At 39.8% G+C, this 27,792-nt stretch overlaps 1 protein-coding gene across 1 annotated transcript; it reads left to right on the top strand.

Annotated features, from left to right (window-relative positions):
* The first annotated feature begins 868 nt into the window (after positions 1 to 868).
* On the top strand, positions 869 to 25,932 carry tmem237 (transmembrane protein 237). Its single transcript, XM_008120515.3, has 13 exons — positions 869 to 999; positions 9,337 to 9,368; positions 9,601 to 9,611; positions 11,176 to 11,232; positions 13,837 to 13,959; positions 16,637 to 16,745; positions 17,540 to 17,694; positions 18,190 to 18,313; positions 20,043 to 20,234; positions 20,756 to 20,829; positions 21,257 to 21,350; positions 22,688 to 22,809; positions 23,963 to 25,932. The coding sequence occupies exons 1-13, from the start codon at positions 982 to 984 to the stop codon at positions 24,028 to 24,030; spliced, it is 1,179 nt and encodes a 392-aa protein (XP_008118722.2). The 5' UTR covers positions 869 to 981; the 3' UTR covers positions 24,031 to 25,932.
* The last annotated feature ends 1,860 nt before the right edge of the window (positions 25,933 to 27,792 follow it).

Genomic DNA, 27,792 nt, shown 5'->3' with positions numbered 1-27,792 from the left:
TTCTGTGCTGATGACTGCCTGGTTTTTCTCTTTCATGTTCTTTGGACGTTAATGGGTCTTTGAGGCTTCCTCCACATAAATAGGAGTTTGCTTTTTGAATAATAGTAATTATATGTCACTGGGGAAGAGGGGGCATCAGGATTTTCGAGATGCTTATAGGGAGGCAGAGCCAAAGAAGAGCTGGGAACCAAGAAAAGGGGAAAGTTACAAGTCCTATTGGGTTACTGTGTCTCACAGCTGGGTTGCTGTGAGTTTTCCGGGCTGAATGGCCATGTTCAAGAAGCATTTTCTCCTGACATTTTGCCCACATTTATGGCAGGCATCCTCACAACCTCTGACAGAAAAGAGGAAACCATGAATATGGCCACCAGTATTAAAAAACTAAAATCATGACAGTAAATAAAGAACAACATTCTGAAAATAGGGACATTCTAGACAAGAAACAATCAGGGCCAGTTAACACCTCCCAACAAAGGATTCCCCCAGGGAGGAAGCAGCCAGGCTTTGAAGCTGCAAGGCCATTCAATGCTAATCAAAGTGCCCAATTACAACATTCACACTTGTCTCGAACAGACAATAATTCTTTCTCCCAACCTCTGGATTTTACACAGATATATAAACCTCACTTGCCTAGTTTCCCAACAGACCTCACAACCTCTGAGGATGCCTGCCATAGATGTGGGTGAAACGTCAGGAGGGAATGCTTCTGGAACATGGCCAGACAGCCCGGAAAACTCACAGCAACCCTGTGTCCACACAATGTCAACAAGCCTGTTAGCATGTTCACAGTCTTGAAATCTCAGGGTTGCGATAAAATCCACTCTAGGCCAAAATCTTGTTTAATTCGAGGGGTTTCTTTGGTCGAGTGTTATGATTGGGGTACGCGTTGGTGTAAAGCTGTGACGTTTTTTGAACTTCCTTCCCCTCCCTTCCTTGGAGACCGAGAGGCGTCGCCTTGGAGAGAGGCCCTCACGCAGCGCCATGGAGGACACCCGCCCGGTGAGGGGAATGAGAAAACGCTCTCGTCGCGCGATGATGAAACCTTGTCCGCACCGGGGCTCGGGAGTGGAGGAGGGGAAGGGCTCCCCCGTTGAACACAGGCCACAGAAGGCCTTGGTTTGCGCGGGAGTCGCTCCGCTTTGTTTGTGTGACGGCGTTCTGCATAGCCTGTGTCTTTACACCAGGCATGGGCAAACTTGGGCCCTCTGGGTGTTTCTGGACTTCAACTCCCACAATCCCTAACAGCCTCAGGCCCCTTCCTTTCCCCCCTCAGCCTCTTAACCGGCTGAGGGAGAAAAGGAAAGGGCCGGAGTCTGTTAGGGATTGTGGGAATTGAAGTCCAAAACACCCAGAGGGCCCAAGTTGGCCCATGCCTGCTCTACACAGTCTCGCTTTTTGGTGTGTGTCTCCCTCATGAGAGGTTCAAAGCAGAGAACACTTAAGGCTCCCTCTACACTACTGCCCTAATCATGCAGATTGAACTGGATTATAAAGCAGTATAGACTCATATATACAGGCAGGCCCCAAGAGAAGTTCTTTTTAAAGACGAATTTGTATGTAAGTAGGAACAGGGACATTTTTAAGGGTAACACCAGCCATACATACATATACAGTAGAGCAGGGGTCCTCAAACTTTTTAAGTGGAGGGCCGATTCACAGTCCCTCAGATTGTTGGGGGGCTGGACTAGGATGAAATAGTAAACAATTAGGATTGTTGTTGTGTGTCTTCAAGTCATTTCAGACTTGGGTCAACCCTAAGTCTAAAGTTTATGAGAGGCCATTTAAATGGCATTGGAAGGCCGCATCCAGCCCACAGGCCTTAGTTTGGAGACCCCTGATCTAGACAATCTCATTATTTATTTATTTACAGCATTTATATTCCGCCCTTCTCAGCCCGAAGGGGACTCAGGGCGGATCACATTACACATATAGGCAAACATTCAATGCCTTTTAACATAGAACAAAGACAAACAAACATAGGCTCTGAGCGGGCCTCGAACTCATGACCTCCTGGTCAGAGTGATTCATTGCAGTTAATTGCAGCTGGCTTGCTCTCCCGCCTGCGCCACAGCCCATAAGACCATAGGTAAGCAAAGAGACCTCCAAAGACCATCTAGATGGTCTCATAAGACCATCGGTAAGGAAAGGGACCCTCAAAGGCCATCTAGACGGTCTCATAGGACCATAGGTAAGGAAAGGGACTTTCAAAAGCCATCTAGATGGTCTCAAAAGGCCGTAGCTAAGCAAAGAGACCTTCAAAGACCATCTAAACACTCTCATAACACCATCGGTAAGCAAAGGAGCCTCCGGTGGCTCAGTGTGTTAAAGCGCTGAGCTGCTGAATTTGCAGACCGAAAGGTCCCAGGTTCAAATCCGGGGAGCGGAGTGAGAGCCCGCTGTTAAGCTCCAGCATCTGCCAACCTAGCAGTTCGAAAACATGCAGATGTGAGTAGATCAATAGGTACAGCTCCGGCGGGAAGGTAACGGCGTTCCATGCTGTCATGCCGGCCACATGACCTTGGAGGTGTCTACGGACAACGCCGGCTCTTCGGCTTAGAAATGGAGATGAGCACCAACCCCCAGAGTCGGACACGACTGGACTTAACGTCAGGGGAAACCTTTATGTTTAAGCAAAGAGACCTCCAAAGACCAGGTAGACTTAGGTCAACCCTAAGTCCAAAGTTTACGACGGGGGCCATGTAAATGACCTTGGAGGGCCGCATCCGGCCCACGGGCCTTAGTTTGGGGACCCCTGCAGTAGAGTCTCACTTATCCAAGCTAAACGGGCCGGCAGAAGCTTTGGATAAGCGAATATCTTGGATAATAAGGAGGGATTAAGGAAAAGCCTATTAAACATCAAATTAGGTTATGATTTTACAAATTAAGCACCAAAACATCATGTTAGACAACAAATTTGACAGAAAAAGTAGTTCAATATGCAGTAATGTTATGTTGTAATTACTGTATTTACGAATTCAGCACCAAAATATCACAGTATATTGCAAACATTGACTACAAAAATGGCTTGGATAATCCAGAAGCTTCGATAAATGAGGCTTGGATAAGTGAGACTCTACTGTATACACACACATATATATGCGTGCACAAATATACTGTATTTCCTTATGCTATCCAAAACTTGCGTATGCATATGTGTGTGTGTGTTGCTCCAGCCAAATTGTGTGTGTGTATGTGTATATACACACACACATAGATATACACAAATGCATACACACGTAGATACACACAAATATACATACACAGATATACATACATACATACACACACATAGATGTATACACACACACACACATATATATACACATACATACATATATGGATGGAGTTACTTAATTCCATCCAGCTAAATATGTGTATCCAACCAAATTTGTGTGTGTATATATATGTGTGTGTGTGTAAGTAATACACACACACACGTAGATAGTGAGATAGATACAGGGCCATAGCCAGAAAAATTTTGGGGAGGAGGTGTTGAATTTTTTTTAAGCGAATCATGAGTAGTTCCATAACGCAAAATTATTTAGAAATCAGGCTCCATCAATAAACTTCAGTGGACACTCATGGGGATATGGTTATTCAGTTAAAATTCATGAGTAGCCCCTTCCCCCTTGGCTACAGCCCTGGATAGATAGCTAGACAGACAGACACAGACAGATATGGAGTTACACTTAACTGCACCCAAGAAAATATATGTGTGTTTAGAATCAGAATCATAGAGTTGGAAGAGACATTGTGGGCCATCCAGTCCAACCCCCTGCCAAGAAGCAGGAAAATCGCATTCAAAGCACACACACACACATTTTGAATTGAATAACTTTATTGTCATTGTGCTAATTCAAAACAAAATTAAATGCTTTCCCCAGCACACATCCATCACTCCACACCTCAACCGCCACCTCAATGCCATATCAATGTGAAATCAGGTAAGATTTGGATAGTCTAGGGAAAGGTTTAACACCCCTGTGGTGTTTGTATTGCTCTCTGTCCCTGTTCAGAAAATTCACCTCACTTTCTGTCCCTGTGATCATTGGATTTTGATTTTGAAAAATGTGGCTTGTTGTGGAAACAAGGATTGGTGAGAAAGGTTCAGTGTAGATGCCTTTTTGCCATGATAACTCCTTTGGGAATGGATTTTCCTTCCTAAGGGTAATAATAATAATAATAATAATAATAATAATAATAATAATAATAATAATAATAATAATAATAACAACAACAACAACAACAACAACAACAACAACTTTATTTTTATACCCTGCCTCCATCTCCCCAAGGGGACTCGGAGCAGCTTACATGGGGCCAAGCCCGGATAATTACAATCATTGAAACAATAAAAACAAATCACAAAAATACAGTTATACACATTAAACATTAAAAACAGTAATATCAACATAATCTAATAACCAAAGAAAAATTGTAAAAAACAAACTGGGCCAAGCCCAGATAATTACAATCATTGAAACAATAAAAACAAATCACAAAAATACAGTTATGCACATTAAACATTAAAAACAGTAATATCAACATAATCTAATAACCAAAGAAAAATTGTAAAAAACAAACTGGGCCAAAGTGCGCAGATTGTATAATGTAAACAAGAGAATGAAATAGGAAGCCAAAGTACTGCAAGTTGATAGGAGACTTGGGATGAGGTAGACATTAAGATGGTTTCTGACTGTTGGGATAAGATAAAGTGCATCAAATATGTAATGGTCACTTAGACGAGAACCTGACATGAGGTGAGTATTCACTCTCCAAAAGCTTGCTGGAAAAGCCAGGTTTTTAAGCTTTTCCTAAAGACTAAGCGGGTGGGTGCTTGCCTAATCTCCCTGGGGAGTGAGTTCCACAGCCGGGGGGCCACCACGGAGAAGGCCCTCTCTCTCGTTCCCACAAGCCGCACTTGAGACGGGGGTGGAAGCGAGAGGAGGGTAGATTTCCTGTTGTCTCACCCCGTTCTTAACTGTGAGTTGTTTATAAGTCAGATGTTTGTAACTCGGGGACTCCCTGTAATGTAGTTCAGTCTGCATTATATGAGTCTACACAGTGTAGATGGGGTCTATTAAACATGTGATTTATGCAGATTGACCTCACGTTAACTACCACGGCTCAGTGCTTTGGGATCCTATGAGTTGTCCCTTGGTGAGGCACTAGCCTTTCTTTATGAAAAAGTTGAAGATGTTTCTAAAACTACAGCTCCCAGGATCCCATAGCACTGAGCCTTGGCTGTTAAAGTGGGGTCAAGCTGCATTAATTCTACAGTGTGGATGCAGCCTCAGCCTTGAGTTGATGATAATAATAATAATGATAACAATAATTTTATTTCTTACCCGCCTCTCCTTGTGCTTCACTCTCTTCAGAATAAATCAAAGAGAAGCAGCAAGGACTCCATTGCACTTTATAGCTCCAAGATCCAGGCTTTCTATGCTCTTTTAATTTGCAGATTTTACTTTTTATTAGTACCCACACGCCAGCTTTTCAAGCAATTGGAATAGACACCACAATTCATGCTGATGAAGGCCTTTACGTATATCCAAAAAGAGCAGTTGACTTGGCACCAAGTCAACTTTGACTTGTGGCAACTCTATGAATGAGGAATCTCCCTGCCATGAACAACTGTGCTCAGACCTGAAAGACTCAGAGCCTTCCCTATGCTATCCAAAGCATGCACATACACACACTAGCTTGCGTACCTGGTGTTTCCTGGTTATTTGAAAAAGTCAATTTTTAATTGTACAAAATGCATAAGGTTGTGGATCAACTACAACTCACATCATACCAGGTTAATCCCGAGAAACTCCATCAGTACTAAAAATTTGTTATGTTGGGCAAATTTGTTCTAGATGCATCATCGGTGGTGTTTAGTGTGATCTCTGGCTGTAGGGTAAACAACAACTCCCACCATGGTGAGTCAGTCGCCTCAAACCCCTCCAGTAGGTTGAGTTAGTCATGGAGCTTCTGTGTGCCAAGTTTGGTCCAGGGTCCATCATCGGTGGAGGTTGTAGTTTCTCTGATTGTGGGTGAACTACAGCTCCCAGAAAGGAAGGCCACTTCCCCCAAAACCCTCCAGTAATCAAATTTCAGCATATCAGGTATGTGTGCCAAGTTTGGTCCAGATCTATCGGTGTTTGGGATCACAGTGCTATCTGGATGTAGGTGAACTGCAACTCCCCCAAATCATGGTGAATTTTCCCCAAAGACCTCCAGTATTTTTTGCTGGTCATGGGGGTTCTGTGTCCACCAACAATGGACCTGTGCCAGGTTTGGTCCAGGTCCATCGTTGGTGGAGTTCAGAGTGCTCAGTGATTGCAGGTGAACTATAAATCCCAGTACCTACAATTCCAAAATGTCCAGGCCAGTTCCCCTCAAAACCCACCAGTATTCAAATGTGGGCATATCAGATATGCATGCCATGTTTGGTCCAGATCCATCATTGGGTTCATAGTGTGCTCTGGATGTAGGTGAACTACAATTCCTATAAATCCTCCCCAAAGACCTCCAGTATTTTTTCTTGGTCATTGGCCAAGTTAGTTCCAGGTCCATTGTTGGTGGAGTTCAGAGAGTGCTCTTATATTGCAGGTGAACTATACATCCCAGTATCTACAACTCCTATAAATTGTGGTGAATTTTCCCCAAACCTTTCTAGTACAGTATGTTCAGTTACTGACCAATTCCTCTGTTTGCAGTGCACCATAGAAAAGAATAGGAAAGGTTTATGGGAGAGGCAGTGGGCGGGATCATGCAAATTCCATATCAATTGAGAGAATAAGAAACACTGGGATGTATGTTGTTAGAGGAAAGACAGAAAATCTAGTAGGAAATTGTCCCCGTATGAAAACCTTCACTTGGGTGGTGGGCAGTATGGTGTTTGTGGAGGACATTGGCAGGGCTCTTGGACATGTTTATGGCGTTCTTTATAACTTGCAATGTCATTGGAGGGAGGACCATTACTGGTAGTGGGAACTATAGCTATTTGTGGAAGTGGGAGCTTGTCTGTAAGTAGACACCCCAGCCACACACATACATACATATTTTAACTTTTATTATGTGTGTGTGTGTGTGTGTGTGTGTGTGTGTGTGTGTGTGTATTTGAAGTTACAATTAAATAATATACCTGTTCTGACTTACATACAAATTCAACTTAAGAACAAACCTATAGAACCTACCTTGTTCGCAACTGGGGGCTGCTTATAGTATATTTCTGCTATACATGCAGACACACTATGAACCGTTTTCTTTGTCCACAGTTGTTCAGTGTGTTTTATTAGACTTTATCATAACCATGTTGCCCCTGTATCGGATTTATATATTGTGTCATTGTATGCACCCGTTTGTTTAGAAGGAAGTCTTGCTGAATTCAGTCTACATCTGAGGCCCTTCCATACAGCTGAATAAAAGCCCACTATCCGCTTTGAACTGGGATATATTGGAGTGTGGACTCAGTTCATAGATATTGTGGGTTATTCTACCTTGATATTCTGGGTTATATGGCTGTGTGGAAGGGCCCTGAGAGCCATTGTGATGTACTGACTTTAGTGTTGAACATGGAGACCATGGTTCAATGCCACTTGCTCTCAGCCCCAGAAAACAAGTTGGAGTTGATTTCAAGGCATACAACAGCCAAGACCCTGTTCAGGTGTTCTGCCCTGTAGAACCTGCTTGTGAAACAAAGTAATAATGAAAATAAACACATCAGTGTCACTCCATGTGCTCCCGTGAGCTGGAGGGATCATTTCTGAGATGGCTAACTCTATTAGTAGAAAATGTTTCCTGCTTTGAAGTTATCACTTCAAAGCATCTTCCATTGTTGAGGGTGATGGAAAAGCAGATCTGTGTCTTCTTCTGACCACTTGGATCTTTATTCTCCACTGAGGCTGAATACCTACATAGAATTTATGTCTATGTAACATTACGATCTTAGCAGGAAAAATGCTTCTGAGTATTTTCAGATATATTCCAAACGTTATAATTCCACTGAGTAGTAAAGCCAAGAGCTTTACCGTAAGCCCCTTTACTTCCAGTAGAACTAATGCTATCAGGGTAAGTTGAGGATCTAAATACAATTCCTGTTTATTACCAGTATGGTCACATGTTTCACTGGGAGCATTATTTCTTAAATATAAAATGTGTAGGTGTTTGATTTGAAGTAGCACATGCCACAAAGTACCCACTTGCATGGCAGATCAATAATATGGACTCACACGAAGCCCTAAATCACAAGGAGCAAAAGTTCACTTCCATCTAATCCTGAGTATTGGATGTCTATTTATAGTACAGAATTAGTTCAGGTTGTTGTAGGCATAGGAGGTAATTTCATGTCCCTCAGACTCGGTTTTTAAATGATATGGGGAAGAAGCAAGTGGTGAGTCCTATTTTGAGTTGTCATCAGTAGATGTTTGCTTTTATTTTTATTGAGATTAAGAGTTTATCTGACTTTTCAGAACAAGTTTCCTCTGAATTTACTTAGGTAATATAACACCTGATGCATAGGTTGAGTCATTAAGAGAGAATAATCAGGTGCACCAGCTCTATTTTACCTACGCAGTAACAAGAAACATTATGTTATAACACTTAGAGATCTTCCAAAAGGAGATTTGCATTCTTCACAGGATTTTAGAGGAATGAAGGCAGTGTTGTTGTTTTCCATTTGTCATTTGTAGCCTTTTCCAACTGCTTTTTCCACCATTTTATTAAAAGAAAACGAGAAGACCAAATTGCTGCAAAGTGTTCTTTGATGGGCAATGCTAGGGAAAACTCCTAAATGAATATAAGAGTATGACGTGTATCATCTGCAGTCGATGTTGGGATTAGAATAGATACTATATACCTACAGTTGCTGCTACATGCCAACTTTTAGGTGTGTGTGTGTTTTAGGCACACTGTTTTGTGTTTGTGTATGCTGGAATCCGCCCTGTGTCCCCTCGGGGAGATAGGCCAGAGTACAAATAAATTATTATTATTATTATTCTGGAAAATCCAACTTCATGTGAATTTTGCTGCTGCTCTAAAAATGAAGGTTAACGTGTTTATTTCTCCATTTTAGCTCCAGTCTATCTTATTTTTCCATAACTTGTTTTGATTAAAACTATATTGTGTACACTTGTAGAAAAGAAAGATCAAAATTAATAATATTAAAAATATCTTAGCCAGTGAATAGAATTTTTAATGCATACCTCCATTTTAGTTTATCTGGTGGTTCTCTTGTGGCTAGCAAGTATTGCTTCATTGGCTTCATTCATATATGCCACTGTTGAATATGTTTTTAGGAAAGGATGGCCCTTTTCAATATGCTGAAGGATGTTTGTGTTTTTATTTTAGTGTCCACCCCGTGTTCTTCCACCAGTGCCAAGGTAAGCATAATTGATTCAATGGAGAAATATTGGCAAGTGAAGAAATGTCAGGGAAAGCATCCTTTGTCCCAGTACCCCTGATTTGTTTGTTCTATAATTGTGAGAACCAGGGTTTTTATGTGGAATTTCAACCGATCAGGCTAATCATCTGTTACTGATATTAATTGTATTCTTTCTTTTATATATTTTTAATGGCTGTTCCATCATGATTTGAAAAATAATCGACCTGAAGAGGAAATCAAGGTGAGTTTGTTATTGAGCAAACAATTTAATAATTCACACTTAAGTTCTTTCACTGTTATGCATTAGTAATTACATCTCTATATCTAATATTTATTTATTGTGTCAGAAGCAAATTGAGAATACAGCTATAATGTATAAAAAACCACAAAGTTAAAAACTTGCTGAATTTCCTTTGACCAGTAGCTGGCTACATGGAGTGCCTCTGGTGTCGCTGTAAAAAGGTCCTCCATTGTGCATGTGGCAGGGCTCAGGCTGCATTGTAGTAGGTGGTCTGTGGTTTGCTCTTCTCCATACTCGCATGTTGTGGGCTCCACTTTGTGGCCCCAATCCTTAAGGTTGGCTCTGCATCTTATGGTACCAGAGCGCAGTCTGTTCAGCGCCTTCTAAGTTGCCCAGTCTTCTGTGTGCCCAGGAGGAAGTTTCTCATCTGGTCTCAGCCACTGATTGAGGTTCTGGGTTTTTACCTGCCACTTTTGGACTCTCGCTTGCTGAGGTGTTCCTGTGAGTATTTCTGTAAATCTTAGGAAGCTGTTTCTTGATTTAAGTTGTTGGCATGCTGGCTGACATCGGAACAGAGGAGATGTCAATGCCTTAGTCCTTTCATTGTTGGCAGCTACTTCCCGGCAAATGTCAGGTGGTGCAATATCGACTAAACAGTATAATTTCTCCAGTGGTGTTGGGTGGAGACATCCTGTGATAATGCGGCATGTCTCATTAAGAGCCACATCCACTGTTTTAACGTGGTGAGATGTATTCCACACTGGGCATGCGTATTCAGCAGCAGAATAGCAAAGCGCAAGGGCAGATGTCTTCACTGTGTCTGGTTGTGATCCCCAGGTTGTGCCAGTCAGCTTTCATATGATGTTATTTCTAGCACCCACTTTTTGCTTGATAGTCAAGCAATGCTTCTTATAAGTCAGAGCATAGTCCAGTGTGACTCCCAGGTATTTTTGTGTGCTGCAGTGCTCCAGTGGGATTCCTTCCCAGGCAATCCTCAGAGTTTGAGATGCTTGTCTGTTCTTAAGGTGAAAAGCACATGTCTGCATTTTAGATGGATTAGGAATCAGTTGGTTTTCCCTGTAATAATCAGTAAGAGTACCTAAAGCTTCGGAGAGCTTCTGTTCAACCATTTCAAAGCTCCCTGCTTGAGCGGTGTTGGCACGATTGTCAGCATAGATGAAACTCTCTGTCCCTTCTGGCAGTGGTTGGTCATTTGCGTAAATGTTGAACATTAATGGAGGAAGCACGCTCCCCTGAGGCAGGCCATTCTCTGTTTTTGCCTTATGCTTCTCTGACCCTGAGACTCAACAAAAAGCTCCTGTTTTGTAGCAGATTTCCTATGAAGTGGGTGAGGTGATAATTCTTTGTGATATTATACATTTTTCTGAGGAGGAGGCAATGATTTACAGTATCAGTGTTACAGTATTTATAGTGGACTCTGCAGAAAATGCTTCAGCTATAGTCCAGAAAAAAGGAAAATCAAGACTGTCTAGCAAGCCTTGCAAATGCTGATTGGTGATCAGTAAATGCTCAGCCGAATTCTTTGTTTTTCTTTCTACTGTAGATGAAATTCCTCTTGGTCGCCAAAAACGGAAAAAGGCTAAGGGAAGAAACTCATTAGGTAAGATGCTGGCTTTATGGAGAACAACATGGGGAATAATAGAGGAAGAGAGTAGTAACATACAGTGGGGTCTCTATAACATTAGGAGATTGGTTCTTCTAGAGCTCCCTGTGGAAACCAAAATCCATGAATGTGCGAGGCTGTTATATAAATGGACTTTACCATATACAGTGTTCCCTCACTTATTGCTGGGGTTAGGTTCCAGGACCACCCGCAATAAGTGAAAATCCGCGAAGTAGGGACACTATATATTTATACATTACTTTAGTAGTTATACACTATTTTAAGTCTTTATCAACCAATCGTGTGTTGATAAATCGCCTCCTTCTCATTCCGTTGCCACTTGGGCTCCTTTTCTCTCCCTTCAGCTTCTCCTTCCTCCCTTCCTTAGGCTGTAAATTGTAATTTTTTATTATTTATAATATTCTTTTAGAGTTTATTGAAAAACCGCGAAACAGTGAATCCGCAAAAAGCAAACTGCGAAGTAGTGAGGGAACACTGCATAAAGCTTGAGCTCCACCCAGTCTCTGCATACACCCAAGGGCATGATCGCTGTGTGCAAGCCTAACTTCCTCACCCGCCCTGGCAGTCACTTCCCTCTCTCTCTTCCTTTTTGTTCTCTACCACACGCACATACTGAAGGCAGCCACCACTATCATGCTCATGAGCCCAGCCTCCAAACTCTGAGATTCCTTAGAATCATAGAGTTGGGAGAGACCCATTGGCTATCCAGCTTCTACTTAGAAACCTCCAGAGACGACTTCAACATGCTCTGGGGGTAGCAATTCCATCGCCAAATGGTTCTTACCATCAGGAAGTTCCTCTTAATGTTCAGGTGGAATATTTTTTTTCTTGCAATTTGAACCAGGCTTAGCACAGTGGGATAAACTACTGTGCTGCAGAAAAATCCTCCTGATTGATAGATCGGCAGTTCGAGCCCAGGTTGAGGTGAGCATCTACCGTTAGCCCCAGCTCAGTTGCCCACCTAGTAGGTTGAAAACAGAAATGTGAGTAGATAAATAGGTACTGCTTTTAGCGGGGAGGTAATAAAGGCGCCCTTAAGGACATCTATCGGGAGTGAGAAGGGTGGAGTATAAATACTATAAATAAATAAATATACCAATTGTTCCATGTCCTGGTCTCCAGAGCAGCAGAAAGCAAGCCTGTCTCCTCAGTGTGACTCTCATGTCCAATCTCAGCCTTCTTCAAGCTAAACATCACTAGTTTCCTAAGTTATTCCTCAAAGGGGCTTGGTTTCCAAACCTTTGATCATTTTGGTCACCCTTCTCTGGACATGTTCCAATTGAATTGTGATGCCCAGAACTGGACACAGTGTTTTTCCAGGTAAGTTCTATAAGAGCTCTATAAGTGTACTTAAAAGTTGTTCCCCATAATATAAAACCGAACATGACATCCTCATCTTTGATAGGTAGATTCGAAAGGGAAATTTGGCAAGTGTGGCTACAATCCTGTTTGGTCCACCCTGTTCCCTGATTAGGTGCCACATCTTCCTTTATCCTGCTATTTTTCTCATGCATAAATGTAAAATGTCATTCTGGAACATTGGCAACCCTTTTCTCAAGCTGCTTCACTTGAAGGGAGGAATGGCTAACCAGCAAAGCAATGTATTTTATGGGAGAGTCAATGTTTTTGGGCAACTTAAATAAGACTTCTGAAAATCTGCTATATATTTTGTGCATTGGCATATCTTTGTTCCTAACAGTTCAGAGCGATAACCAGGTATATCAGTCTAACAATTGAAAAGCCTAATTTGCTTTGCATGAATACTAGTGGATATTTACCACTAAGAAGAAGATTCACTCAAATGAGCATTTAACTCTTATTTATTTATTTATTTATTTATTTATTTACAGCATTTATATTCCGCCTTTCTCACCCCAAAGAGGACTCAGGGCGGATCACATTACACATATAGGCAAACATTCAGTGCCTTTTAACATAGAACAAAGACAAGAGAAACATAGGTTCCGAGCGGGTCTCGAACTCATGACCTCCAGGTCAGAGTGATTCATTGCAGCTGGTTGCAGCTGGCTTGCTCTCCAGCCTGCACCACAGCCCGGGCCTAGGAAGATCATACTTTACAAAAGGTTATGATTATTCCTCTTCTCAGGAAGATCATACTTTACAAAAGGTTATGATTATTCCTCTTCTCAGGAAGATCATACTTTACAAAAGGTTATGATTATTCCAAATAGTGGGAATGCCAATTAATCTCCAAAAGGGTCACGCTTCCAAAAGGCTTTGGAGATTCCTGGTTTTCCAAAAGTTTATGATCTCTAAAAAGTCATGTCTTTCCAAAATTATTTCTCCATATACATAGCTGTTCTCACTTCAGAAAAACATACACTAAAAAAATTGAACGATATACATTACTAGATGTCCCTGATAACATTCATACATTTTAAGTGATAAAACTTTTAAAAATTCTGTCTGTGTCTACTAAAATACCCAGCAAGAAGGTAACTGTTTCCATAGTCAGTTTCTCTAATTCAGCAGCAATTCTTTCTGCACAAATCTTTAAGATCAAGAAATCATTGTTATGGTGCCAGCTAAATGATGTTCCTTTCTTGTTCTTCTTTCTAGATGACATTGTTCAAGCAGCTGTTCGCCGGACGTCTGAAAGCAGTGAGCCTCTGACACCTGAGGATGGCCCACCGCAGGATGGCCCACCTCAGAGGAAGCGCAAGAAAAAGAGAGCACCTCTAGGTAGGCAGAAATTGGCAGGAAAAAATAAGTAGGGGATATATGCCTGCTGTGTAGAGGGATGGGAATCTTGCAGTCCTCCCCCCAAATGTTGTTTTACTGCAACTTCTAATATTTCTCACTACAAGTTGAATATCCCTTATCTGGACTTCCAGAATCTGAAGTATTCCAAAACCGTCCATGTGAGTGTCTGAGATAGTGATACCTCTGCTTATACTTTATTGTGTATAAGATTCCTTTTCTAAGGCAGAGGTCCTCAAACTTTTAAAGCAGAGGGCCGGTTCACGGTCCCTCAGACTATTGTCCCTCAAACTATAGTCGTTCGGGGAAAAAAAGAACGAAGTCCTATACGCACTGCACATATCTTTTTTGTAGTGCAAAAAACATGAAATAACACAAATTTTAAAATGAACAATTTTAACCATCATGAATTTAACAGTATTTTGATGGGAAGTGTGGGCCTGCTTTTGGCTGATGAGAGAGTCTAGTTAACTAGGATTGTTGTTGTTGTGTGCCTTCAAGTTGTTTCAGACTTAGGACAACATGAAGTTTCAAGTTTTAGGGCAGCAGCCGGGTAAATAACCTTGGAAAGCCACATCTGCCTGCGGGCCTTGGTCTGGGGATCCCTGGTCTAAGGTATATACAAAACATAAATGAATTTTGCATTTAGACTTGGATCTATCCCCAAAATATCTCATTATGTATATGTAGATATTCCAGAATTCAAAACATTTCTTGTCCGAAATATTTTGGGTAAGGAATACTCAACCTGTACTGTCGATGTTATGTTGAGCTGTCCAATGAGACCTAAAGGATTTTTATGATGCCCTCCCTGAGAATGGAGTTAGAGATACAGAATTTCTGGAAATTTTAAAAACATAGCATAAAATTTAGTGTTTCGGGTTTTCTCCCCCAGAAAAAAAAACTAAGCCTGAAAAAAGATGCAGTATTAGCACCCTTTACAGGCTGAAAGTAATTTTGTTTAGGAAATAAATGTATCATGTTTTATATATTACAAGTACAGTTTTTCCCAGAATATAATTATTTTATTGCAAATGGAGTTACAGTATCCTTAATTGTTGAGAACACCTGAACTTTAAAGAACCTCTTTGATTTTGTCTATTTGAGGATTAGATGGTCCATGGAGCCTCTTTCAACTCTATGATTCTAGGAGCCGTCAGAAACAACAGAACAAAACATTAACATTTGTAAAGATGAGACAATTACATCATTTTCACAAGTACTCCATAGTGACAAGCAAACATGACATACATAAAAAACTGAAGACCAGGAATTGCAAATATTTTGATTCCATGTTACTGTTGTGTGCCGTCATGTTGTGTGTGTGTGTGTGTTTTTTTTTTTTTTTATGAATTGGCCATCCTAACATGAATCGATTACAAAGTTTTCCTGGCACGTTTTGACCAGAGGGGGCTTGCATTTCCTTTCCTTTGAGGCTGAGAGAGAGTGACTTGCTTAAGAGCACCCAGTGGGTTTCCATTAAGGGAGGCCAACTCTGGTCTCCATAGTCATCACCCAGCACCATGCATGGTGGCTGTGATCCTGTAAATTGTTCTATATAGAAGTCCTTGTCTTGCGTAGCTTTTAGAGGGGATTATTGGGCAGTGTTTACATGAATGCCTTGTCTTAAACATTTTATTCATCTTTTTCTAAAATAAAATATTCCACATTTCCTCTGAATTTATCCCCATTCTTCTTAGTTCTTTATATCTCTAGCTAGGTTAAAAGGGGAAAATACGTACAAGCTCACATCTCTACCACAGTAAGGTGGGTTTTGAGCAAGCCACAGCTTCTCATCCGACCTACTTCAAAGGGATGTTGTTAAGTTGACATTCTGCTCTCAGTTCCTTAAAAGAAACATCTCTGATAAATACATGCAAGTTTATAAAACCTGTGATTATATCTGATCTTATGTATGACTTCGATTATTTTCGACATGCAAATAAGGTTTTCACTACTGTGGGGTGCTAAAAGTGAAAATGACCAGAACCAATAACACTGTTCCATTACTGTTTCTTGCATGCTACATCTCCATGCTTCTCATTAAATTAAAAATATAACAATAAAAATTCCTTAGTCATATTAATATTTTTGAAAGTGTTTACAGTTCTTGGAATAAGCTCACAGTGTTATGATTAAAAAGTAAACAACTCGATTCTCAAGAAAAGTACAGTATATAGAATTTGAATTGTGCCTTGTACTCTGGGCTGCTCCAGACAAGCCCTATATCCCAGGATCTGATCCCAGGGTTTCTGTTTTAAACTGGATTATATGAGTCCATACTGCCAGATAATCTGGGATAAACAGAAAACCTGGGATCAGATCCTGGGATATAGGGCCTGTCTGGAAGAGCCCTATGTGTGTGCACAAAATCCTCCCTCTACTGTTAAGCTAATCAACTGACACTTACATATGACTTTTGCCCAGTCAGTCATTATTTCTTAGCCTTTCCTCACAGGTTATTGTGTGGAAAATTGCATCCAACTTGTTGATCTCTTTGGAGAAAAAGTAGGAAATAGAAGGAATAAACGTTTTCAGCATATCATTTCAATCCCAGGAAAAAGTATGGCATTCACCTTTGGCATTATGCTTCTTTGTACATTGATTTTTACGGTAACTTGCAGTACAACTTCCCTTGTCTTACATTGTAAACTTTCAGAATCAGAGACCTCTTTCACGGAGCAAAATGGAAATAGCATGGATCCTTTACCAGCAGAAGAAAACAGAATGGAAGAAACAGCGACTCGTAAACAACGGAAAAGAGTGAAGTGAGACTTCCCAGTTCTGGAGCATTTTCCTCCAGCTTATTTCAAAACAAAGAACATTATAATTGCTCTTTAAAATATAGCCTGTGGTTGTCTTTCATTCTATTTCACTATGTTTATTTACAAAAATGTGTACATGAATTTTTCAGCTCAAAAGGCCTTAGATAGGTATTTATAGAGCAGCATTTTAATTGCTCCGGGTCCTTCATGTGTATTATTCTACTTATCCTCCTAAGGCCTATAATATCTCATGTTGCAAATGCCAGCTAAGGCCCCTTCCACACAGCTGAATAAAACCCCACATTATTTACTTTGAACTGGGATATATGGCTGTGTGCCCTCAGATAACCCTGCTCAAAGCAGATATTATGGGATTTTCTGTCTTGATATTCTGGTTTATATGGCTATGTAGAAGGGCCCTAAGGCTAAGAAGTGGTTTATTTAGTATACAAGATACAAGCAAGATCTCAACCAAGCATGTCATTGACTTCTAATTTCATTCCCAAGTTCCCAGTTTTTTTTTTTTAAAAAAACCCAAACATTTACAGATAATCACATTCTTCCTGATATTGGATATTATTTATGGATTCTTATTTAAAACAGGGCTTTTGCCATAGCAATATGATATGTAGAAATTAATCCTTAGATAGAATATATGTTCATTTGTTTCGAATCAGAGGGTCTTGCAGTAGTTCCAGTGCTTTAGGACAGAGGCTTGGTTGTTACAGCACAGTACTGCTGCTCTAGTGATCGGCGCATTATGCACCTTTTGAAATGCCTTTGTCCCCTCATGACAGGAAGACACGTCCAGCAGAAATTTCCAATGAGCTGGGTGTGGAGGAAGAAGATATTATTGAAGATGAGCAAATTAAAGGCTCAGAACAGCATCCCGTGTTTTCGGTCCCAACTGGCGTTAGCCAACCTATTAGCAAGGTGTTTGTTGAAAAAAATCGTAAGTAATTTGCCCATCCTTCAATAACAGAAAAAGATTCTGTTCCTGGTTAAAAAGTGTTATTCCTGTTTAGTTGTGCAGTACTTACTTTGAAAGGAGTTGTTATACTCCAGAAACTTCATTTTTGTGGCAGCCACAAAAAAACACACTGAATTGGTTGTGACTCTAGGAGATATTCATTTAAAAAAATAGAGCAAAATGTGCTGCAGGATATCCCGCAAAAACAAAGTTTCTGCAGTTTAATAAACTTTTCCCATGTTTTTATGATAGAACCAACTAGGAAATGACTTTTATAACCCAGGAACAAAAATAATGTTACATAGTTTTATAGCAAGATTACATACTTGGTATAGTAACAGCAGTGGAAGAAATGAATAAATCAATATGGCCTCAGTGCAGATAGCCTTGCCATAGAGCCTGAGAAAATAGCAGATATTACTGGATAGAAAACCTTTTCTTTAGAGTTGTTTAAACTTCTTCTCTTCCTATCTGAAGGCCGCTTTCAAGCTGCTGATCGCAAAGATTTGATTAAAACTACTGAAAACATTGATGTGTTTATGGATATAAAGGCATCATGGACTACAAAGGATGTGGCACTCTCTGTTCACCGTGGGTTTAGGTATGCACATATTTCCACTTGGTTATCATAAAAAGAAGTAATTTGAACAAATGAAATGTTTCAAGCACCTTCTACACTGCCATATAAGCATATTACAGTAGAGTCTCACTTATCCAAGCCTCGCTTATCCAAGCCTCTGGATAATCCAAGCCATTTTTGTAGTCAATGTTTTCAATATATCGTGATATTTTGGTGCTAAATTCGTAAATACAGTAATTACAACATAACATGACTGCGTATTGAACTACTTTTTCTGTCAAATTTGTTGTATAACATGAAGTTTTGGTGCTTAATTTGTAAAATCATAATCTAATTTGATGTTTAATAGAGTTTTCCTTAATCCCTCCTTAATATCCAAGGTATTCGCTTATCCAAGCTTCTGCCGGCCCGTTTAGCTTGGATAAGTGAGACTCTACTGTATCTGCTTTGAACTGGATTATATGCCAATGTAGACTCCTATAACCCAGTTCAAAGCACATAAGAGTAGAGTTCCGGTTAACCGACTTCTGGTTATCCAACCTACCATATTATCCAACGTGCTTGCCAAAGGGAGGAGTCCCTTCCCTTCTGCAAGCACCGGGCACTTTGGAGAAGCCCGGGCTGTGTTGCTAAGCAGACTCTTCCCTTCAGCAAGCAACCGGCTTGCCGGGAGGGATAATAGGGCCTCCCTATTTATCTGAAAGTTTCGGTTATCCGACATTCCGCCTGCCCGTTTATGTCAGATAACCGGAACGCTACTGTAATGTGGATTATCTGATTTGATAATCTGGATTATATGGCAGTGTAGAAGGGGCCTCTGTTCTTCTAATCAAATGGTTATTAGTCTCTTAAAGTGAGACTGCTGACCTGGGGAAAAAAAGAAACAGACATGGGAGCTGTAACTTTTGGGATATGACAGTTTTTGTGACAGCAGCATGATCTGATTTTTTCAATCTGAGAAGTCGATGTATGATCTATGCTCTATACGTTACCCATTCTTGGTGTAAATTTCAGTCCTGTTCTGCATAATTTCATTAGATATATTTGCATGAAGCAGGCATTAGGCTCCATTTATAATTATTTCTTCAAACCACCTCTGAAAATAGTTGTGTGGAGATGACTGTAAGCTGTCCCTTTGAATCTTTCATCCAAAACTGAACAATTTTTTGCTGTTACAATGTGGAATCAAAGCTATAAAATATATTGAGATCCTTGGAAAATTTCTATTTTGGGAAATAGATTTTTGTTGTTAAATTAGAACAAGATACACATTGTCATTAAAATAAACCATAAAAATCCTTTCTTCTATTAAAAAATCTATTGACAACCTAACCAGCTTGCTTCTTTCAGACAGGGACAAGACTAGGGAGTTTCCAAAGGTTATATGAAACTTGGAAGGACCATGCCTCCTCCATTCACCACTTTGATTATTATTTTTATTTTATTTAGTGATTTTAAATTGGAAAAAGCCCTTAAGGAGGCCATGGGGAGGAATTTACACCAGTTTTTCTCTCTCCGGGGCTTCTTTAGAGATTTCAGACATGAAGTCACTCTTGCTTTTGGAAAACATGAAAAATAACCTTAGCAGGATGAAACCAGGAAACATTGTCCAAGTGTCTTTTTCAGTTGAGGTTTTTCAAATTAGAGGTTCTGGAAAGATTAGGGAGGCTGTATGCAAACTTTTGACCATGAGTATAATAAGAGCCCCGTAAATGAACGTTTCTTGTCTAATATGGTTGTATTGTTTTAGGGTGATTGGACTCTTTACTCATGGCTTTCTTGCTGGTTATGCGGTCTGGAATATCATAGTGATTTATATTCTGGCAGGAAACCAGCTATCAACCGTCTCAAACTTGCTGCAGCAGTACAAGGATTTGGCCTATCCTGCTCAGTGTCTCTTTTACTTTCTACTTACAATTAGCACAGTCTCAGCTTTTGACAGGTACATTTTTCATGAACTTCTGTGTCTTTTTAAATTCATTAATTCAGTGATATAAAAGTAATCAAAACCATTTGTCTTCTACATGAATTGCAGCTTGTAGCAGTAGCCTACATAACTGGCTCTTGGGGGGACGGGGGCTTTAACATGCTATTTATGGCAATTGGCTTATTACCACCACATCTCCATTGTGCCGTGTTTTTTTCTCCCTCCTTTTTTCAAATGTGCCGCAGCATTGGGGATTCCTAGTGTTAGACAATCTGAACTTAGTCTGATGTTGCCCATTGACCCCATTTCTGGTTTAGCACATACAGAACATGAATGTGAAATAATAAAGTACCACAACAATCCATAAGAGAGGTTTTAGGTAACAGCTGAGTTCGTTAAAGTTAATGGGATTTTATCATCAGTTTCATCAGAAGTCTGGGTTCTCGGAGCACCATTGGTCTCAGAAAACATAATTTTTTTTAAACTTGGTGTCTTCTAGAATATTTAAACTAACACATCTTGCATCCACTGTTCAGGATCGATTTGGCTAAAGCATCTGTATCCATACGCGGCTTTCTTACTTTGGACCCAGCAGCGCTTGCATCTTTCAGTGAGTATAGAAGCACAGTTTGTTCACCCCTGGTCTAGAATGATCTAGAGGCTGCTCTGTACAGATGCAGATCCATAAACAAGAATGCACAAGAGACCACTTGAAAAACACCCAGTAATGTCTTTCCCCTTCCTATTGTCCTGGTTTGAATATGAAAGAAATATCAGAAAGAGGAGGAACTGCAAACATCTTAGTTGACGCAGAGCATATAGTGACTTTGCACACTGCAAAACAACAGTGAGGAATGGTTGTGGAGTAGAAGCAGGAAGTTTATGCAATGGATGTGGAATTTTGAAAGGTGAATCTCCATAGTTGGACAGCTAAGGCAGTGGTAGGGTAGCAGCAATTAAGGAACTAAATCAGCATAGGCATGGAACGTATGACAGACTGGTCTGTTACTGATAGCTGTCTTTTCTATTTTTTCCAGTGTACTTTGCTGCTCTTATATTATCTCTGAGCCAGCAAATGACAAGTGACAAAATCAACCTTTATACGCCACCTTCAGAGAATGGTAGCCTCTGGTAGGAATTGTTTTTTCTTCTAAACAAACATTTTGTGATATTTGTACCAAACAATGTACGTACAGTTATTTGTAACATTGTATGTGAAGTGGTGCTAAATTGTAACTGTGCTTCAGTCTTTGAAGGGTTCTGTCAGTTATTTTGCTGAAAAAGTAAAGAACTGGTTTTGCTAAATATCCCCCATTATTGCATCAGAAGTCACAAATCAGATCATTCATTTTTGAGGTCCTTTTTAAACTTCTGTTTAGTTTTGTTGAAACAGTGAATAAGTTTAATACTTTGTGCTGATACCAATATTATAGCTCTTCAGAGTTACTAAAGTATCTCGTAACTACTGTAGCAGATTATATTGATTTAATACTATGCCAAACAATGACAGTCAATATTATGCAGTGGCAATAAAGTTCAAATTTTAAATCACAATTAAAATGATACAATTTTAAAGTGATACACTATAACTATAAAATTATATATTAGACCCATCTCATACCTTTTCCCAATCTCAGGACAATAGGTGAGCCTGGTGTTGATATACGAGGTTATAGCTGTCATTTAACAGGTGAAGGATTAGTTCCTGTGACCCGGTTCTAGACACTCCACCAATAAATTGTGACTGTTACAAAGATGTGTCTTCATAATCGCACTTTTAAAGAAAGTAAACACTTTTTAAAAGAATCAGCAGAACAATGCAGTGTTAGTTACTTGAGAAATTGACTGCTGTTCTAGAAGACATTTCTAAAGAGTTACAACAGAATCATTTTTGTATGTAAATATGGAACTGCTTCAATCGTGCAGAAAATGGGAGGTAGCTTTTGATTTTTAAAGGAAAATAGTTGGATGGTTAAAGAGTAGAACTTGTGCTTTCCTGCAGCTTTTTTCCTAGAGTGCTTTCTAATTTAAAAGAGCTTGAAACATTGAAATACCTTGGATACTAATAATAAAAAGATTTGGAAAGAAGGGCCAGATAGTGGGCATAAGAATGATTTGGCATCAAATCTTTTATCATTTTTTCCCTTTTATAATCAGATGTCAACCTTTTGGGGTCGATAGGCAGTTTTTTCACTGAATTGGTGATGCCATTATCTATATTGTACCTTTCATTAACTAGGTATATAAAAGCAGCTGATTTCTTTTACACTCATAGAACTTTTTACATAGAGTTGAAAATTCTGCAGCCATCCAGAAATTGTTGGATTGCAACGCCTGGTATTCATGACCATTGATACTTGCTATCGAGTATTAGAAGAGCTGCATGGTTCCCATCTCTGGTTTCATCCCATGGAACCTCTGCTCTGATATCTAATTTGAACATATGTACTTTTGCATTCTTTTTCCAGGACATCAGATGCAGAGGAACATATTCTTCAGCCCTGGATTGTGGTTAATCTTGTGATAGCTCTTCTTGTTGGATTCTCCTGGCTCTTCATGTCCTACCGCCCCCAGCTAGATCACAGCGAAGGTACAGAACAGAGGTTTGAGTTGGGATTCATAAGCTAGGCATGTACAGTTGACCCTCCCCATTTGTGGATGTCGTGTATGTTCTAAAAATCTACGTCCTCCAGCACAACTCTATGATCAACTTCCAGTAGAAGTTAACTATAGTTATGTTGGGAGACAGAGAGAATACATTTTAGGCATTTATAGGTCCTCCAGAATGATTTGTGTTGGAAATTGATCATAGAACCACACTGGAGGACATAAGGATTCCTAGAGTTTTTCCCAAGATTTTTTTTAATTCACATTTTTTCACTTTCATAGGAGTCCTGTGCCCCTATCATCAGCAAATGTGGAGGGATAACTATTTCCATTAGAGTTCATTAGCACTTTTTTTCTTTCCCAGGTGTATCAAAGGCATTGCAAAGGGAAGGCGGGGACAAGGAGGTGTTGCCAGTGATTATAGCAGTGTTAAACTTTAAAAAATAGAGTAGTTCAAATATAATCGTTGGGCAGAAACTAGGAGTAAGTGAATAAATCTGGGTTTTTGTCAAAATTGTGTACAGTGTTCCCTCAGTTATCACGGAGGTTACTTCCAGGACTACCTGTGAAAAGTGAAAATCCACGAAGTAGGGACACTGTATTTGTGTTGTTTACAATCTCACTGGCAAGTAGTGTCTCTGTCCCCTCCACACCTCTCAAGCATGCGCATGCCTTGTGAGGCAAAAACAAAGCTGCTTCAGCCTCCTTTTCTCTCCCTTTGGCTTCTCCTTCCTTCCTTCCTTAGGCTTCTCCTTAAGAAGGAAGCAAAAAGAGGGATTTATAATATTATTTTATGATTTATACTATTATTTTAGTGTTTATTAAAAAACCACAAAACAGTAAAGGCATGAAAAGTGAACCGCAAAGTAGTGAGGGAACACTATATTACATTTTTCTGTGTGTTTATGTTTTAATTGAGATTGCGTTCAACTATTTTTAATGAAAGTCACGAAACTCAGGATGAAATGTCAATACAGCTGAAAAAGAAAAAATAGGTGAAGATTCCTTACTTTTGAGAATTACTCCATCATTGAAAATCCAAACTGTAACGTGTTTAGATTAATGTACTAAGAGATTAGTATTCTTCACTAATACTGCATTCTAATGTCCCACACTGCTTTTTTATTTTCATACAGAACTGATGTTTAATGCTGAAGTGGAAGAATTTCCCCCACCAGAAAGAGAAGCCAAAATATCTTCATAGTATAGAGCAGTTCTTCAAATATGATATAGTCATGTTGCCTTAGAATTACCTATTTTACCTGTACTTCATCCTTTCGTATTTAAATATTTTTTCATTATTTGTTTTTATTATGTGTACAGTATATTGTATTAACTATATTTTTAAAATGCCTATAGTTAAGGTCATGCAGAGTAAAATTTTATTTTTTAAGAATCAGAAATTACTTCCTAAATGTCTAGTTGAAATGTAATGCCCAGTTTATTGAAGGAAAAAACAAACAAATGAAACAGGAAATTCAGAAGAAAAGGAGAGCATCTTTAATCATCTGTATTTTATATTTGTGTTATTGACCTGGGTACACATTTATCTTCAAAATATCAGATGAATTTCAGTGCCAATTTGTTCTTAAACAATTAAATTAGGTTTTAAAATACCATTCTAAACCATTAGCATCACAGGAACTTTAAAAGTTTTTATTGAAGTGTTTATAAAATATTTCTATGTATTGGTGCATTTTAGCCATGGATTACTACTGCCATCTATAATGCCATACAATTCATGTTTTATACAACCTCATTTTTAAACTTACTTGAACAGGAATATGCATCTATCTGTTTCATCCCTTATCTTGGAAAAATTAGATTTCAGCACAATGTACAACTGTTTAATATGGTTTCATTTGCTGGCTAAAGTTCATATTTTTTTATTGGAAGTTTATCCTGTGAGACAGTGTACCGGCACAAAATACTTCTTAAAGACCAAGAGCTGATTATATCTGACATTACAAAAGTAGTTGAAAACGTTGATTAATCTAAAAACTGAAATTTGTAAGCCTCTTTCATAATGCAATTTAAATTATCAATAACTTGATACTCACATTGATTTGAAAAGTGTTATTATAATGCTACCTCTATTCAATTGTGTAATTAAAATATTTTTCTTACATTTTTAATCGAAATACAATAATGATGATACGGTGAGAATACTGGAAATTCTTTAGGCTTTTAAAAACTATGTGTCTTCATAAATTTGTGCTGCACTCCCCTACTAATGAGTGTATTGATACAAATACTTCAACTGAATTATTTTTTTAATCCTGAGAATCTGCTACAAGATTTCTAAGAGATTAAATCAGGGGTCCCCAAACTTTTTAAGTGGAGGGGCCGGTTCACTGTCCTTCACACTGCAGGGGGGCCTGACTATGATGAAAGTCCAAAATTAGGATTGTAATTGTTGTGTGCCTTCAAGTCATTTCAGACTTAGGTCTGAACCCTAAGTCTAAAGTTTAGGACGGGCTAGGTAAATGACCTTGGAGGGCAGTATCCAGCCCAAGGGCCTTAGATTGAGGACCTCTGGATTAAATCACAAAAGCAAAAGACAACTGTAGGCTGTGGTATGTGGACTCCCAGGGCCACTCATGTTTTTGTGTGTTTTAAAGTTGCTTTTGACTTGCCATGGGGTTTTCTTTACAAGATTTATTCAGAGATTTGTGCCATTGCTTTACACCAAGGCTGAGCAAGTGTGACTTGCCCAAGGTCACCCAGTGGATTTCCATGTCATTATAGCCCAAACCACTATGCCACACTGGCTCAGCTCTCCCCTGGTCAACTCTCAACTTTAGAAAATCAGCTGAGAAAGCATCCTTCCAATACCATCTGGGGGGTATAGGAGTGGTCAGTTTCACCACCATCATTGTTTTTAAACTGAAAGTGGCTTTTGGTCAATTTCTGGTCTGAAAAGAAGTCTGAGGAGGTCAAAAGTCATAGCAAAATTGTCCTCATAGAAGGCATAAGGGAGGCTTCTTAGTTTTAAAACATTGTTAGCTAATCTGCAAGAATTTTAAATGACTGGATGGATAGAGGTGATACTTGTGTTATGTTCAAAGAAGAGTGGCAATTAAATTTTCACATCTTTGCAACTTGATGGAATATGTACTCATACATTTTAAAAAGGACATGGCTCCCATGTTCACGTTGATATTAAGCAGTGGTACATTCAATAGGAGACCCTGGTGGTGCAGCAGATTAAACCGCCGAGCTGCTGAACTTGCTGACCAAAAGGTCAGCAGTTCGAATCTGGAGAACGGAGTGGGCTCCCGCTGTTAGCCCCAGCTTCTGCTAAATGTGAGTAGATCAATAGGTACCACTCCAGCGGGAAGGAAATGGCACTCTATACAGTTATGCCAGCCACATGACCTTGGACGTGTCTATGGACAAACACCGGCTCTTCAGCTTAGAAATGTAGATGAGCACCAACCCCTAGAGTTGGATACGACTAGACTTAATGTCAGTGGAAAACCTTTACCTTTGCCTTACATTCAATCGATAAGAGGTGTTTCATTACATTAGAGTCCCTCCAGAACTACATGCACTATCTCAACCCAATTTTGATTGGTCACACTATCATTACCTACCTTTCTACCAATTTACATTGCAATAGCAGCAATAGCTGACACTGTGGAAGCAACTAAGTTGGTCTACCCGCAGCTGGCAGGCAAAGCCTAAGGTACCGAGCCCGGGGGGGGGGGGGGGGGGGAGGGGATTTGACTGGATTGCAGGTGGAAACTGAGGAAACAGGAGTGTCTACCACTAGTTCATCTAATCCAAGCTCCGCCAAAGAAACAATGGAACAGGAGCAAAGAGAAGACGCTGTGTCATTGGACTTCATATAAACAAGACTGTTTCTGATGACCAAATGAAAGCTGAATTTAGTGCAAAATCCACAGAATCCATTGCCAGAATATGTATTTCCTGTGGATAAGAAGGGGCACCTAAGATTTCAACCCAAATAGTTCAGCAAATTTCCCTGGTTAACTACTCACTTCATGTACAAAGTGCACTCTATAAGTACAGTGTGGTGCTTGGAGGATAAGTTAATGGTAAAGGTGGTCATCAGTTGCTTGATACATTGGTTGCTAAACCATTTGTGCGATGGAAAAATGCAATGGAAATTTTTGACAGACACCAAAAAAACTACCAGCAGAACTTCTTATGTTTGGCTGAATAACATCTTCCTAATTCACAATCAAATACATCTGGACGATAAAAGCAATGAGAAAAAAGCAGAAGAAAACAGAAAGAAACTTCTGACAATTGTGGAAACAATTGTCCTTTGTGGCCGACAAGAACTGGCTTAAATGATTCCATTACCTGTGAAGAACCTTTGCACAATGATGGTCATTTCAGGGCCTTGTTGAGATCTGGTGCCAGATCAGGAGATCGTGGCCTAAAAAGTCATCAACCTCTCGACTTTTTTTTCTGGCTACGGGCCTGCTACAGAACCTATCTTGTGTTGTCAAAGGCTTTCATGGCTGGAATCACTGGGTTTGCTGTGAGTTTTCCCAGCTGTATGGTCATGCTCCAGTAGCATTCTCTCCTGACATTTTGCCCACATCTATGGCAGGCATCCCCAGAGGTTGTGAGGTCTGTTGAAAACTAGGCAAGTAGGGTTTATATATCTGTGGAATAATGTCTAGGGTGGGAGAAAGAACTCTTGTCTGTTTGAGGCAAGTGTGAATGTTGCAATTGACCAGCTTGATTAGCACTGAAAAGCCTTGCAGCTTCAAAGCCTGGCTGCTTTCCGCTTAGGATAATCCTTTGTTGGAAGGTGTTAGCTGGCCCTGATTGTTTCATGCCTGGGTTTCCCCTGTTGTTCTTTATTTACTGTCCTGATCTTAGAGGGTTTTTTTAATACTGGTTGCCAGATTTTGTTCTTTTTCATGGTTTCCTCCTTTCTGCTGAAATTGTCCACATGCTCGTGGATTTCAATGGCTTCTCTGTGTAG

This window comes from Anolis carolinensis, chromosome 1 (genome assembly GCF_035594765.1).
Source record: "Anolis carolinensis isolate JA03-04 chromosome 1, rAnoCar3.1.pri, whole genome shotgun sequence".
Taxonomy (NCBI): Eukaryota; Metazoa; Chordata; class Lepidosauria; order Squamata; family Dactyloidae; genus Anolis; species Anolis carolinensis.
Note: the sequence above shows the minus strand (reverse complement) of the source record. Positions and strands in the feature narration are given on the sequence as shown.

What these genes read in the sequence shown, in the direction of transcription:
- tmem237 (XM_008120515.3), top strand. An exon ending in TAAGGGAAGAAACTCATTAG is followed by an intron (nt 11,233 to 13,836) that starts GTAAGATGCTGG and finishes TCTTCTTTCTAG; the next exon opens with ATGACATTGTTCAAGCAGCT. An exon ending in AGCAGCGCTTGCATCTTTCA is followed by an intron (nt 20,830 to 21,256) that starts GTGAGTATAGAA and finishes TATTTTTTCCAG; the next exon opens with TGTACTTTGCTGCTCTTATA.